The sequence below is a fragment of the Pelobates fuscus genome, chromosome 10, assembly GCF_036172605.1.
Source record: "Pelobates fuscus isolate aPelFus1 chromosome 10, aPelFus1.pri, whole genome shotgun sequence".
In the NCBI taxonomy this organism is placed as follows: domain Eukaryota; kingdom Metazoa; phylum Chordata; class Amphibia; order Anura; family Pelobatidae; genus Pelobates; species Pelobates fuscus.
In genome coordinates this window covers 86,395,388-86,410,164 of record NC_086326.1, presented here as the reverse complement: position 1 = coordinate 86,410,164, position 14,777 = coordinate 86,395,388, and the positions used below count along the sequence as shown (strand labels likewise).

General features: G+C 36.3%; 1 protein-coding gene across 1 annotated transcript in view; it reads right to left on the bottom strand.

The window, feature by feature from the left end:
- Positions 1-14,777, bottom strand: part of PPA1 (inorganic pyrophosphatase 1) — a 75,382-nt gene that overhangs the window by 43,658 nt on the left and 16,947 nt on the right. The window contains exons 2-3 of the mRNA XM_063434941.1: positions 12,143-12,207; positions 197-250 (exon numbers count right to left, since the gene is read on the bottom strand). Of these exons, the coding sequence (XP_063291011.1) occupies positions 197-250; positions 12,143-12,207 (119 nt within the window). The remainder of the gene's footprint in view (positions 1-196; positions 251-12,142; positions 12,208-14,777) is intronic.

Below are 14,777 nucleotides of genomic sequence, written 5' to 3'. Positions count from 1 at the left end.
CTCTGCATTCTTCCTCTTTCATGAATATTTTAAATGTTTCAACTTATTTAGCATTTCCCATAATCCAAAGCAGAGCTCATTTGCATCTGAAAGGAACATGCTGCTAATAGGCTAGAGTGTGGATGCGAGAAGCCACTTATCAATCATAAGACTAATAAGTTTAGAGAAATTAATTTAAATGCGATATTAAACACACCTCCATTTTTGCATTGGTCCATCTTGGTACTTCCACAACCATGTTGAAAATGTTCTGCAGAGAGAAAAAAAAAAGTTTTCTTTGTAAAATAATGAAACAAAATTTATAGGCATCAGTTTCTGACTACAACATAGCAAAGCTCTGGTGCACACAGTCAAACAGGATTATTCGCTAAACACCACATTTTACTACGGCAATTCTTATATTTACTAAACCTAAATACGGTTGGAATTTGGTCGGCCTGAGCAAAACTGCTGCAATAAACTGTATGGATTCGGTGTCCAGATTAAAATCAGTGCTTTCACATAAAAACCCTATACCATTTTACAAAATTATTTTATTGTTAAAGTTTATTTGTATTATTTTTTTTGGTTTAATTTTTTTAATTTTTTATTTTCATTATATTTTTGGTAACTTTGTAGACTCGTTATTAAAACTCATGTATTATCAATGTGTATTGTTGATATGTTTATTGTTATTACATTATATGTATATATTTTTGAAAAACTCAATAAAAATATATATAAAAAATAAATAAAAATAAAAAACATACCAAATATAGGATTCAGAAGATTCACAAACAACGGATATTAATACAATTCAGTTCTAAATGCAGTATGCACGTTTGAAAGAGGCCGTTTAATTGCTTTTTAGCAAGTGAATGATAATCTGAAGAACTATTTGCCGCTGGCCGAGCTAGCTGGGACACCAAAGCCAGAGAGACTGATTGATATTTAATATAATATGCATTCTCATTTTACACAGTTGGCTTTACCTTCCTTTCATTTTGCTACAAAAGCAAATGGTATCAAATGCAAAAAAAATAAATAAAAATACAGCCTTAAGAAGTTTGTATGGGTAGAAACTGTTTGTATAATAATTGAATATCATTTTATTATAATTATTAACTCTGGTAAACATTACACATACACATTTTAATAAAAGATTGGCAGAAAACACAATACATGTGAAATCTATTTAATGCTTATACATAACATAAACACAATAATGCAATGATTCCTTTAGGGAGTAGTAAATCATTATACAATGATATGAATTATGATACATAGAATGTAAATCTGTCCCTGTGTGTCAAACTTGTCTGGTTACAACTACATGTCTGTTCGTCCACCTATTGTAAAGCGCTGCGGAATTTGTTGGCGCTATATAAATAATGACATAATAATATTACAAAATATGTATTCTTTTCAGTAGCAGGAGTTTTTATCTACATTAAAATTATATTTTGGGACTACATCTCTTGTTTATTTGTACCAGGTGTTTTCAGATGGATATGTAAATAAGAAACACAAACTGAATACAGTAATGCAATATAGACGAAATGCCAGCAAATCACGAACAGGTCAAAAGAAATCTAAACGTCCAGATCACGAATCACAGAAATGCCTCATACAAAAATGCATATTATGTGGCATCAGCGACTTTCACAAATTTGTTTATTTATTCCTGTACACACATCTTGAGTTTGTTGTGACAGTATTGTTGGATGTTTCTTTATTGGAAGGCGGTTGTTCGGACTCTCACAAAGTTGAATGTTCCTTTACTCTTTATCAAGCATTGCTGTTCCATAAATTATGGTTTTAAAATATATGTCATTTAATGTGAGAGGCCTGAACACCGCCCACAAAAGACGCTTACTATTCAAAGAAGCAAAATCCAACAAATCAGATGTCATCTGTGTACAGGAAACGCATTTTAAAAATGATAAAACACATAAGATTATGTCAAAGCTTTTCCCAGTCCAATATCATAGCACTTATAAATCCGAGTCTAGAGGTACATCGATTTTCTTCCACAGGAATTTAGCATGTTCGACGAACAAAGTAATGACGGATGATGACGGGAGGTATTTAATATGGATAGGTTCACTTAACACTATTGAATATACTATAGTGAACATGTATTTTCCCAACACCGGTCAGTTGCAGTTCTTTAGGAAATTGATGGACTTAGTGAATGAGAATGTGAGAGGCAGCTTGGTAATGTGTGGCGATACGAATTTTGTTATGGACGGTGAATTGGATAACGCTAGGGAAGACAATGATCAACAACATAGAGGGGACAGCGACAGATTAGCTGACAAATGTTCCAGATACATGATTGAATGTGGTTTATATGATTCCTGGAGACTGATGCATGAGAATGAAAGAGATTTTACGTATTATTCTGTATCTAAAAATATGTATTCCAGGCTGGACAGGTTTATGGTCCAGAGCGCTTTAATCCCGCACATCTTGAAATCTGATATCTTAGACATTAACTGGTCTGACCATGCTCCAATCATAATGCATATTGACGAAATTGTTTCTTCAGCCCCGAATAGATCCTGGAAATTAGGCGATTATTTATTAAACGATGTTGTGAACAGATCATTGACGGAGAAAGCCTTGAGTGATTATTTTGTGGAAAATGCCTCACCCGAGGTTCCTGGCGAGGTGTCTTGGAATGCGCATAAGGCTGTATTAAGGGGTCATTTTATTTCTAGAGCGTCTCACCTGAAGAAACTTAATAGCAATAATTTAAGAACATTGGAAAAGGAACTGTACAATTTGAATCAGGCTAATAAATTTGGTCCCTCGTCTTCCCCATCAGCAATGATAGGAGAAATTAAGGCTAAAATTAACAAAATTAATTTAAATCGTACATCTCTTATGGTGAGACGTCTCAGGAAAACATTTTACTTAAAAGGCAACAGGGCCTCTACTCTTTTGGCATCCAAACTACGGCATGTGAATGCACAATCAAAAATAGCGTATTTACTTGATGATCAGGGGCGAAAAGTGTTTCATCCTACTAAAATCAGTGACATGTTTGCAGAGTATTATAGTAAACTTTATAATTTAGAATGTGATTCGAACCTTACCCAGCCTTCTGCAACAACCATTGATAAATTTTTAGACAGAGTGACATTGCCTCGGCTGTCTCCAGGACACTTAGAGAGCTTAGAATGTGAAATATCAGCAAAAGAGATAGCTGAGGCGATTAAACTTATGCCATCCGGAAAAGCCCCTGGTCCCGATGGATTCACTATTTTATACTATAAAACTTTTCAAGAAATTTTAATTCCCCACATGACCAAATTATTCAATTCCTATAAGTCCGGGGGAACGATGCCGGAGGAGTCCTTGTGCGCACGAATAGTCACCTTGCCAAAACCGGGAAAAACTCCTGATAGATGCCACAATTTTAGACCCATTTCTCTAATCAATAATGACTCAAAGATTTATTCTAAAGTTCTCGCAAATAGATTAACCAAATTAATCCCATTGCTAATAAATAAGGATCAAGTGGGTTTTGTAAAGGATAGACAGGCGCCCGATGGGACTAGAAGATTCATAAACTTGATTCAGCACATGAATATGACCAAAACGCCTTCATTGCTTCTATCTCTAGACGCAGAGAAGGCATTTGACAGGATACATTGGGGATATTTATAGAGAACGTTAGAAAGATTCAACATACCATCATCCTTTATCACAGCAATTAAGGCGCTATATTGTGCACCTTCCGCCCATGTCTCAGCTTCCGGTTTCACATCCAAAACGTTTTCTCTAACCAATGGGACGAGACAGGGGTGCCCTTTATCTCCAATTCTATTTGTTTTAGCAATAGAACCTCTGGCTGAACTAATTAGAACAACCCCACAAATTGCAGGAATTGTTGTTAAAGAATCTGCTCACAAAATTGGCCTGTTTGCAGACGATATAATTCTAGCTGTCAAAAACCCAAAAGAATCTTTGAGCCACATCAAAGACATTTTAACTCAATTTGGCGAGATATCGTACTACAAATTAAACGAGTCTAAGTCTCAGGCCCTCCCATTTCATTTAAAAAATTCGGAAACCATTGCCCTTAAGAAATTATATTTATTTGATTGGAGAGCTGACTACATGGAATACCTTGGCATTAATTTATGCAAAAATTTGGTAAATATGCATAATCACAACTTGAGGAAAGCATGGTCGGACCTACAAAAGGAGATGGAGAGATGGGGCGGAATGGAACTTTCCTGGCTGGGGAGGGTCGCAACTGTTAAAATGACGATACTACCAAAAATTCTATATTTTTTTAGGACCATCCCTTTGTCCATCCCATTATCATTTTTTAATAAAGTTAATTCGACAATGATGAAGTTCATCTGGGGGAATAAGCCTGCTCGAGTGAAGCTCACTTCCTTGTAGCACCACAAATCGAATGGCGGTATCGGTGTTCCCGATATCCGCAAATATTATTTCGCCACTAACGCTGCAGTGGCTGTGAGCTTTGGCAATCAGGTTGATAAACCCAGATGGATGGAAATAGAAGAATCAAAAATTTTACCGGTTAGATTGTCAGAATTACCCTGGTTAAATTCTAAGAAAAGACCTGGAATTACAAAGTTATTTTTATCTACCAAGACTACACTTAAGGCCTGGGATATTGTTTTTAAAAATGATCATTCTCCCAGCCTATAGAGAGCAATGCTTATTGAGTTATTGAAAGATTATATTCCATCCTTAAAAATAGAACTGTTGAAGGAATGCTCTATAACTAATCTTGACAATTTTTTTCACGGCAATGCTATTCTTTCTTTGGAAAAATTGAAACTTAAGTATGGATTAACGAATGTATGTGAGTTGGATTGTAAGGTAATCATTGACAAATTGAAAGAACTATATAAGGTACCTGAAACGGATAAAAAATATAAAACGCTTGAGATGTCTCCATTAGAGAAAGCTTTTTTATGCAGCCCCACTAGTAAAGGCATGATATCCTTATGCTACTCGTTTTATAACGCCAAGCCCCTAGTTAAATTAAAACACATGTTGTCATGGGAGACGGAGTTGGGTGCCCAGTACGATCTAGAAGAATGGTTCGGTTTTTTTAAAGCTATTTCGTATTGCACCGACCACTTTGAAAATCATTATAAAATTTTATATCGTTGGTACCTGGCCCCGTCTAGATTGCACAACATGAACAATATGTATTCTGACCGGTGTTGGAGGGATTGTGGGTGTGTGGGCAATATGGCCCATATTTGGTGGTTCTGTCCTAAATTAACTAAATATTGGAAATTGATTCACGACCTAATTATTAAAGTGGACAGGACCATTAGCATTTTAACCTCGGAACTAGCCTTATTTAAAAAACTCCCGGAGTCCATTAATAGATCAGACAAAATAATCATAGGTCACATTTTGATCGCTGCTACATCCTGTTTACCTAGACATTGGAAGTCCCAAGATGTGCCATCTCTCAGGGAAGTTTTTAATTTGATTCTAGAAAACAAGGCACACAAATTATCCCATAGAGCTCATATGCGTGGTTTCCCAATATTAAAATATAATTGGGATAAGTGGGAAGAAAAAATCAAAACAGCATATGGTCTTTGACATATTTGTTATTAAAGTGCATTGATGTAAAAACATATTATTGTTTTTGTTTTTTTTTGCCATATACACTGTTATGCCTATTTTAATACTGGATGGTTATTCTCTTCCATTTCCAAGTTCCCCTTCCCTTCCTACCCCCAATACAATGTTTATTTTCTTGTTGTTATACAAATATGTAAAACTTTAATAAAAATTATTTGAAAAGAAATCTAAACGAAAAGGCTTTTGTTGTATGTGGATTTGTTTACATTTGTAAAAGTCTCCGTGTTTTGCTAAGAATTTACTTGCAGCACTTAATACAAATAAAACAGTATGAGTAAAAAGGTGATGATGAATGGCCTGGACTTCTAAATGATATAGCAAGAATATTAATATGCTAATAAAAACAGTTAACTTGCATTTCTAAAAACACTAAAAATTAAAATAAAAATGTAAGATACAAAACAAATTCATAAAGCAAAGAACAACAAAAACCACGCAAAAACTAAAGCCAAGGAACATAAGAGGGATTGTAGTAATGGTTAACTTGGACAAATGCAAGCCTACCTAATATAGCAGTTATGTTGTAGGAGTCATGTACTCCACATAAACCTGCGTGTAGCAACAGGATAACAAGGACTACAAGCATCTAAACAAATTTAGCTCTAAGGAACACTATAGGGTCAGGAACAAAAAACTAAATACGTTCATGACCCTGTAGTGACAAAACCACCATTAGGTGGCTTTCCTCACCCCTGCCCCCCATATAAAGTAAGAAAATGTAACTTCTCTGAAAAGGCAGTGTTTATAGCAAAAAAGCTGCAGGGACATTCTATACTTACCAGAACAACTACATTAAGATGTAGTTGTTCTGGTGACTATAGGGTTCCTTTAATAAAGCAGTTTTAGCATACCTCCCAAGTGTCCCTACAGGGAGTGCAGAATTATTAGGCAAATGAGTATTTTGACCACATCATCCTCTTTATGCATGTTGTCTTACTCCAAGCTGTATAGGCTCGAAAGCCTACTACCAATTAAGCATATTAGGTGATGTGCATCTCTGTAATGAGAAGGGGTGTGGTCTAATTACATCAACACCCTATATCGGGTGTGCATAATTATTAGGCAACTTCCTTTCCTTTGGCAAAATGGGTCAAAAGAAGGACTTGACAGGCTCAGAAAAGTCAAAAATAGCGAGATATCTTGCAGAGGGATGCAGCACTCTTAAAATTGCAAAGCTTCTGAAGCGTGATCATCGAACAATCAAGCGTTTCATTCAAAATAGTCAACAGGGTCGCAAGAAGCGTGTGGAAAAACCAAGGTGCAAAATAACTGCCCATGAACTGAGAAAAGTCAAGCGTGCAGCTGCCAAGATGCCACTTGCCACCAGTTTGGCCATATTTCAGAGCTGCAACATCACTGGAGTGCCCAAAAGCACAAGGTGTGCAATACTCAGAGACATGGCCAAGGTAAGAAAGGCTGAAAGACGACCACCACTGAACAAGACACACAAGCTGAAACGTCAAGACTGGGCCAAGAAATATCTCAAGACTGATTTTTCTAAGGTTTTATGGACTGATGAAATGAGAGTGAGTCTTGATGGGCCAGATGGATGGGCCCGTGGCTGGATTGGTAAAGGGCAGAGAGCTCCAGTCCGACTCAGACGCCAGCAAGGTGGAGGTGGAATACTGGTTTGGGCTGGTATCATCAAAGATGAGCTTGTGGGGCCTTTTCGGGTTGAGGATGGAGTCAAGCTCAACTACCAGTCCTACTGCCAGTTTCTGGAAGACACCTTCTTCAAGCAGTGGTACAGGAAGAAGTCTGCATCCTTCAAGAAAGACATGATTTTCAGGCAGGACAATGCTCCATCACACGCGTCCAAGTACTCCACAGCGTGGCTGGCAAGAAAGGGTATAAAAGAAGAAAATCTAATGACATGGCCTCTTTGTTCACCTGATCTGAACCCCATTGAGAACCTGTGGTCCATCATCAAATGTGAGATTTACAAGGAGGGAAAACAGTACACCTCTCTGAACAGTGTCTGGGAGGCTGTGGTTGCTGCTGCACGCAATGTTGATGGTGAACAGATCAAAACACTGACAGAATCCATGGATGGCAGGCTTTTGAGTGTCCTTGCAAAGAAAGGTGGCTATATTGGTCACTGATTTGTTTTTGTTTTGTTTTTGAATGTCAGAAATGTATATTTGTGAATGTTGAGATGTTATATTGGTTTCACTGGTAAAAATAAATAATTGAAATGGGTATATATTTGTTTTTTGTTAAGTTGCCTAATAATTATGCACAGTAATAGTCACCTGCACACACAGATATCCCCCAAAAATAGCTAAAACTAAAAACAAACTAAAAACTACTTCCAAAACTATTCAGCTTTGATATTAATGAGTTTTTTGGGTTCATTGAGAACATGGTTGTTGTTCAATAATAAAATTAATCCTCAAAAATACAACTTGCCTAATAATTCTGCACTCCCTGTATTTAGGATCTACAGTACCTATAGGCCAATTTCTCTGTCCCTCTTTTCTGGGAGTTCCATACTGTTGGTGTCTCATGTATAACAGAGCTCCGCAGCAATAATACTCCCAGCAAGGAGTCTTTGAAAAACAATAAATGTGTTTAGATATAAGTCTGTGTAAATAAAATACATTGTTCTTGTTCTAAATTACATTTTAGACACATTAATTGTTTGTAAATTAAACATTATCTCTTTCTATACAGGAAGAGTTGAGGAGGGCTGTGTAAGTCACATGCAGAGAGGTGTGACTAGGGCTGCATAAATAAAGTGATTGAATTCCTAAATGGCAGAGAATTGAGTAGCAAGACTGAAGAGGAATGATCTATACACCAAAACTGCTCCATAAGCTAAAGTTGTTTTGAAGTCTATAGTGACCCTTGAATCTGCGTAGACTATTTCCATTGCAAAACATGCAGTAATTTTGAAATTGAAAAGTCTTTAAAGATATATTTGTAGTTACTCAAATTGTGTGTGTGTGTATATATATATATATATATATATATATATATATATTATATATATATATATATATATATTCAAATTTGTAATAAGGTGCACTCACAGGACTTCATCAATAACTTGCTTTTATTCTTAGAAGTGAATTACATGTGAAGAAATATCATAGATCTATGATATTTCTTCACATGTAATTCACTTCTAAGAATAAAAGCAAGTTATTGATGAAGTCCTGTGAGTGCACCTTATTACAAATTTGAGTATTTATACCTACGCTGAGGTTTGCACCCAGGCAAGAATATAGAAAAAAAAATGTTTGGATCTATATTTATCTATATCTATATCTACCTACAATAAGCATAGAGGTGCACTTGTAGGTCTTAATTCAAGTGATCTTTATTCAATAATATTGATTCAAATTGAAAGTCTTGATCAACTTTTCAACCCTTCAGGGTCTTTTTCAAGATCTTGAAAAAGACCCTGAAGGGTCGAAACATTGATCGGGACTTTTTATTTGAATGAATATTATTGAATAAATATCACTTGAATTAAGACCGACAAGTGCACCTCTATTTTATGCTATATATATATATATATATATATATATATATATATATATATATATATATATATATATATATATATATATATAGCACCCAGGCATGATTACAACAGTTATTCCCATTGAGGGGTGAGTGCCAAGAATATCTATATCTATATATCTATCGATCTATATCTATACACACACACACACACACACACATACAATTTGAATAACTACAAATATATCTTTAAAGATTTTTCAATTTCAAAATATATATAGTACACTGGTTGCACCGAGGCTTAAAAAATGGAAGGGGTGAGTGCCGAGGATTTTTGGAAAAAAAATAAATAAATAAATAAATGATATATATATATACACACACACACACAGAACAAAAATGAGAGCACTCTATGGATTTAGTGAATCAAAAAAATATATTAAATAACACGCATATAAATCAACGTTTCGACCGTCTAGCGGTCTTTATCAAGATATTTGATAAAGACCGCTAGACGGTCGAAACGTTGATTTATATGCGTGTTATTCAATATATTTTTTTGATTCACTAAATCCATGGAGTGCTCTCATTTTTGTTCTGTTTATACTTTTGCACAGAGAAGCACCTGGTAGTTGCTATTTAGATTTATTTCGTTTGGGAAGAGTGCCAGAAATTGTGTTGTTTATATATATATATATACTTAATTTGGAATAGTCTATAGAGTTGAATTTGGTATAGCTATAGCATCCATTATAGTTGAATTTGATACAATTCTCATAATTTACCAGTTAGACACATTTATGAGAAAGGGAAAAGTTCTGTAAAAATACTTAAACAGCTGCTGGTCTAAATGCTAAAGTTATGCTCTGCTGCATGAACCCATCGATTTTATGTTGAGTACTGGTTTATCAAAACAGAATACCTGTGAGTCTATGTTTAGCTGCAAGAAGCTATTGATTTCCTGTTGCACACTGGTTTATCAAAGCGGCTTTTAAATCAGTAACATTCTAACTGTTCTTAAAATAAGAAGTCTGCAGCGATAAGTAGACCTACATAAGTAGGAACAAAACACACTTGATCATTTTCTTCCACCCAGTCAGGATTCCTCAATGATACATTGTCTTTAAAAGCCGAAAGGCTCTCCCGTCTCATCGTCTTATCTTTGACCAGCAGATTATTATTATTATCGCCATTTATACAGCGCCAACAGATTCCGTAGTGCTTTACAATATTATTAGAGAGGGGATTTAACTATAAATAGGACAATTACAAGAAATCTTACAGAAACGATAGGTTGACCCTGCTCAAATGAGCTTACAGTCTATAAGTACACTAGTTTGTCATAAACCGCAATAATCTACATAGCTCTACCATATATAAGCACTTCCAGTATTTAGTGGTGGCAGCAATGTCATCACTGTAGGGACATGAGTGTAGAAATTGGATTTATAAGGCAACGTTTAAATTAATACATTGCTGATTAGTTCCCCTTAGTTCTCCAAAGATGATATATAAAAATACTCAGTTTTCTCTGTGGTTTGCATTCTAATGAGAGGTCACTGTAGTTTGAGTACCATTTATCTTCATTCAGGGATTACACCACAACAGTTGCTGGCTATGGATTTATTCACAGCAAGCAAACATTGCAGCAGTGGCTAAAACACATTTCCATAGCCTAATATACAGGCATATGCAAAAGAACATCTCATGTGATTCTTATCTATACACCACCCTTGTATATCCAGCTCATTATGCATAATAAGCACTTTTTTTGCAGGGGATTCGTAAAAAACTGATATCTGTGGCTTGGAAGCCTGGGATATAAATCCAGCCATGCTGTGGAAGCCGACAAAGTCATCTAATTAAAGTTAGGAGAATGTGGTTAAGAATAATTATATTTTCTTCCAGTCTAGCTGGATAATGCTACATCATACTTATTTTGATTAAACTGCAGGTATTAAGGCTTTTTCAATTATGGCCATTTGATTTACTTGGAACACTGCAAAGAAGAAAAAAAAAAGAAAGAAAAAAAAAGAACCACGTGTTTGGTCATTAAAATTAGAAAAGCTAGAGACTTCATCTACTCTTTCGCATATGCTAGGAATGGTTGACTAAAAAAACCCAAATGGGAATCCCCATAAACCTAGTGAACAAAGATGGTGCCAAACATCTTCTGACTTCTCCCAAGCTATGAAAATCAGGTGATTTATTTTCAAGGACAATACACCACATAAAAAAAGCTATTGGTAAAATCCACGAACGTTGACACTCGCAAGAAGCAATGAGCTGCTCGAAACACATCCAACCGGCTGTACCCCCCAATCCCCATACTGTTGCGGAGGTTGTTTTTATACAATAAAGTCATATTTTCCTGTTCAACAAGGTCCAGACTTTGTTTTTTGCGGGCATTATTCCAGCACTTTACCCAGACTCTGGAAATCTATCATTTTACACTTGAGTAAGAACTTGTCACCTCCCAGTGGTGTTCATTTTGATAATATACCATAGCCCTCTGAGGTGATGAACCTTGACCTTAAAGTGTGCTGCACTGACCTTTTTGGAGCGGGTTAAAAAGCATATTGCAAGAACTCAATTTACCTTAATATGGCAGCTTTTGTGTATAGATCAGGACTCTGCAGTCACTCTGCTCAATTATCTGCTTTCATTAAAAAAATAAAATAAAATAAAAAAAGGTTTTATTTTTACACAAACACAGTGTGTTTACTTTCTCTGGTAGGCATTTAACAGAGCAGGAGATGAGCAATTCTAAATGAAACACACTGTGCAGTAAGGGAAGCAAAAGAAATGCAGGCTTGTTTTCAGGAAGTGTGTAGAGAGGCTGTGTGGGTCTCAGTCAGGGGAGCTGTGGCTAGGATTACATATACAAAAGCGATTTAACTCCCAATAGCAGAGAAAGGAGCAGTGAGACTGCAGGGGTATGATCTATACACCAAAACAACTTCATGAGAGTGTCCCTTTACATTTTTTATAGGCACGTCAACAATATTCTGCCCAAGTTTGCATCCCACATAAGAACACTAACCTTTTCTTCATCTGCATACAGGGGTATGTCATGGAACGGAGAGATGTATTGGCCATTGCAGTTCTCTACAAGAAATAAAATAACATTACTTAAAGGATATCCAGATTTGCAAAATCTATTTACCAAAACCGTTATTAAGAGATACACACAATCACACACACACACACAATTCTATATATACACCATTTATTTCAAATATTCCATATTTTTTTTTTTTTTTTTTAAACTAGGACTCTTACACAATCTCCCTTGAAGTGTTCGAACAGGAACATTTTATGCAATCAAGAAAATTACATAATCTCATTCACTGTACACTTTCTAAATGGCAAAATAAAAAGGACGCAGTTTCCCAGGCACCAGAAATAAAGCAAGATACTAAAAGAAATGTTGATTAATGAGGATATACTAATTATAATAGGAAATACAATCACCCAGACAACAGAGAACATCACTGCTTACGTCTATAAAATAGGTAAGAGAGAAAAGAGTGAATTTGTTTTATACTCAATGAATAACTAGAATATGAATAGCGAATATTAAAGGGGCATAAGACAATGGTAGCGAACCTCAGCATTTCAAAGGTTTGTGAGAACTACATTTCTTATGATGCTAAACAAACCTTTTAGAAGGGTTGTAATAAATATAATGGGTGACAAACAACAAAAGTAAAATTGGACAATGTTTACAACACAAAAGATTACAATCGGCTGCATTCAGGATAAACATAATTTCCATTCATTCTATGGGATAATAAAATAAGTACATAAAAAACAAAACAAACAAAACTAAGAACACACAACAAAATTATATGTGAACTAATATACTGTCTGTTCAAGTGGCTCTGTAACCTCAAACTTATCTTTCCCCTATTGTGTCCTCTTCTCTTGCTCCTTCAGAATCTGCTCTTCTCTGCTGATCAATTTCTCTTTAAAAAATAATCTACTTTGTCTACTTTGATTAAGGCAAGCTCCACACTGTTATTTTGACTACTTGGTTGCCTTGACTACTTTGTCTTGGGTTTTAAAGAGAAATAAATCAGAAATTAAAGTTACACTATAGTCACCAGAGCAACTACAGCTTATTGCATTTTTTCTGGGGAGTAAAATCATTCCCTTCATGCTTTTTACTGTAAACACTGTCTTTTCAGAGAAAATTAAGTGTTTACATTACAGCCTAGTGATAACTTCACTGGCCACTCCTCAAATGGCTGCTAGAGCTGCTTCCGTAAGCAGTCCTGTCTAATGTGCAGCACTGCCATTCAGTATCTCCACCCTCTGCATGCAGACACTGAACTTTCCTCATAGAGATGCATTGATTCAATTAAACTCTATGAGAAGATGCTGGTTGTCCAGGGCTGTGTTTGACTTGTGCTGGCTCTGCCCCTGATCTGCCTCCTTGACAGTCTCAGCCAATCCTATGGGGAAGCACTGTGATTAACTCAGACCACCACTTTTGATGACGTCAGCAGATAGGAGCAGAGGTAGCAGCTGCTGACTTGAATACAAGAAATATTTTACTATATTTAGGGTGGCAAGAGGGGACCAGGAAGGCTAGATGGTGGTTCTATACACCAAAACTGCTTCATTAAGCTAAAGTTGTTCAGGTGACTATAGTGTCCCTTTAACACAATAGGGTCAGAAATAGATATGTTTGTGTTCCTGACCCTATAGTGGTCCTTTAAGAAAAGAAGAACAGATTTTGAAAGAGGAAGAGAATAAGAAATAATAAGAGAAAGGTAAGTTTGAAGTGACAGAGCCATTTTGAGTATAGTCTGTAAATCAGAAGGAATTAATCCCATGATACGTCTATATTGAAGAATATGCATATACAGTAACTATGCTTTATTTATAATATACTAACACAACCACACACTGTGTAGAGCTGCTTTTAACAAACTTTACATTTCTGACATTTTATTGGGCAAATTCAGTTCCTCCTGTTGTTTTGCATGGTATTTTACATGGTGCCCAACTACCTAAATGTGATTGCTGCCCTTTTATTTGTCCTTATTTGTGGACTGGAATTTTGTCAAGCTTGCCAACAGGCTACCTTTATGCAGTGGTGTATTTTGGATCTGTGCTGCCCTAGGCATGACGGACCTCTGGCACACCCCAATTAAAATTTGCCCAACCCCTTCCTGTCAAGGCCACACCTTTTCTTGTTAACAATACACTTTGATCGACAGACACACACTCTCAGATACACACACATTTTCCACCCAACACAGATTGTAATTTTTTATTTTTATTTAAATCCAGCCAGCCTCCCTACCTATGGGACAGCTGGGTGGATTTTTTTTTTTTACCTGGGGCTGCTGGGCAGGAAGGTGGGCTCTGATTTGTGAGCTCTGTCTGCTCAGCTACCTCGCGCGCCGCAGAGTTATGCTGGGAGCCGCAGTGACGTCATATCATAGCTCCCGGCATCACTGCTGGGTGTGCAAGGGAGCTGAGCAGGGAGAGCTCACAAATCAGCGCACCCTCGCCACCCGCCTGGAACTCAACTGGCCGTCCTTAAAACAAGGCTAACAAGGCGTTTGCCTGGGTATTTGGGGGTAGCGTTTTTTGCCGCCAAAGGCAAATGCCTTGTTAGCCTTGCGGTAAATACATTGCTGCCTGTATGAGGTGGTCACCACAAA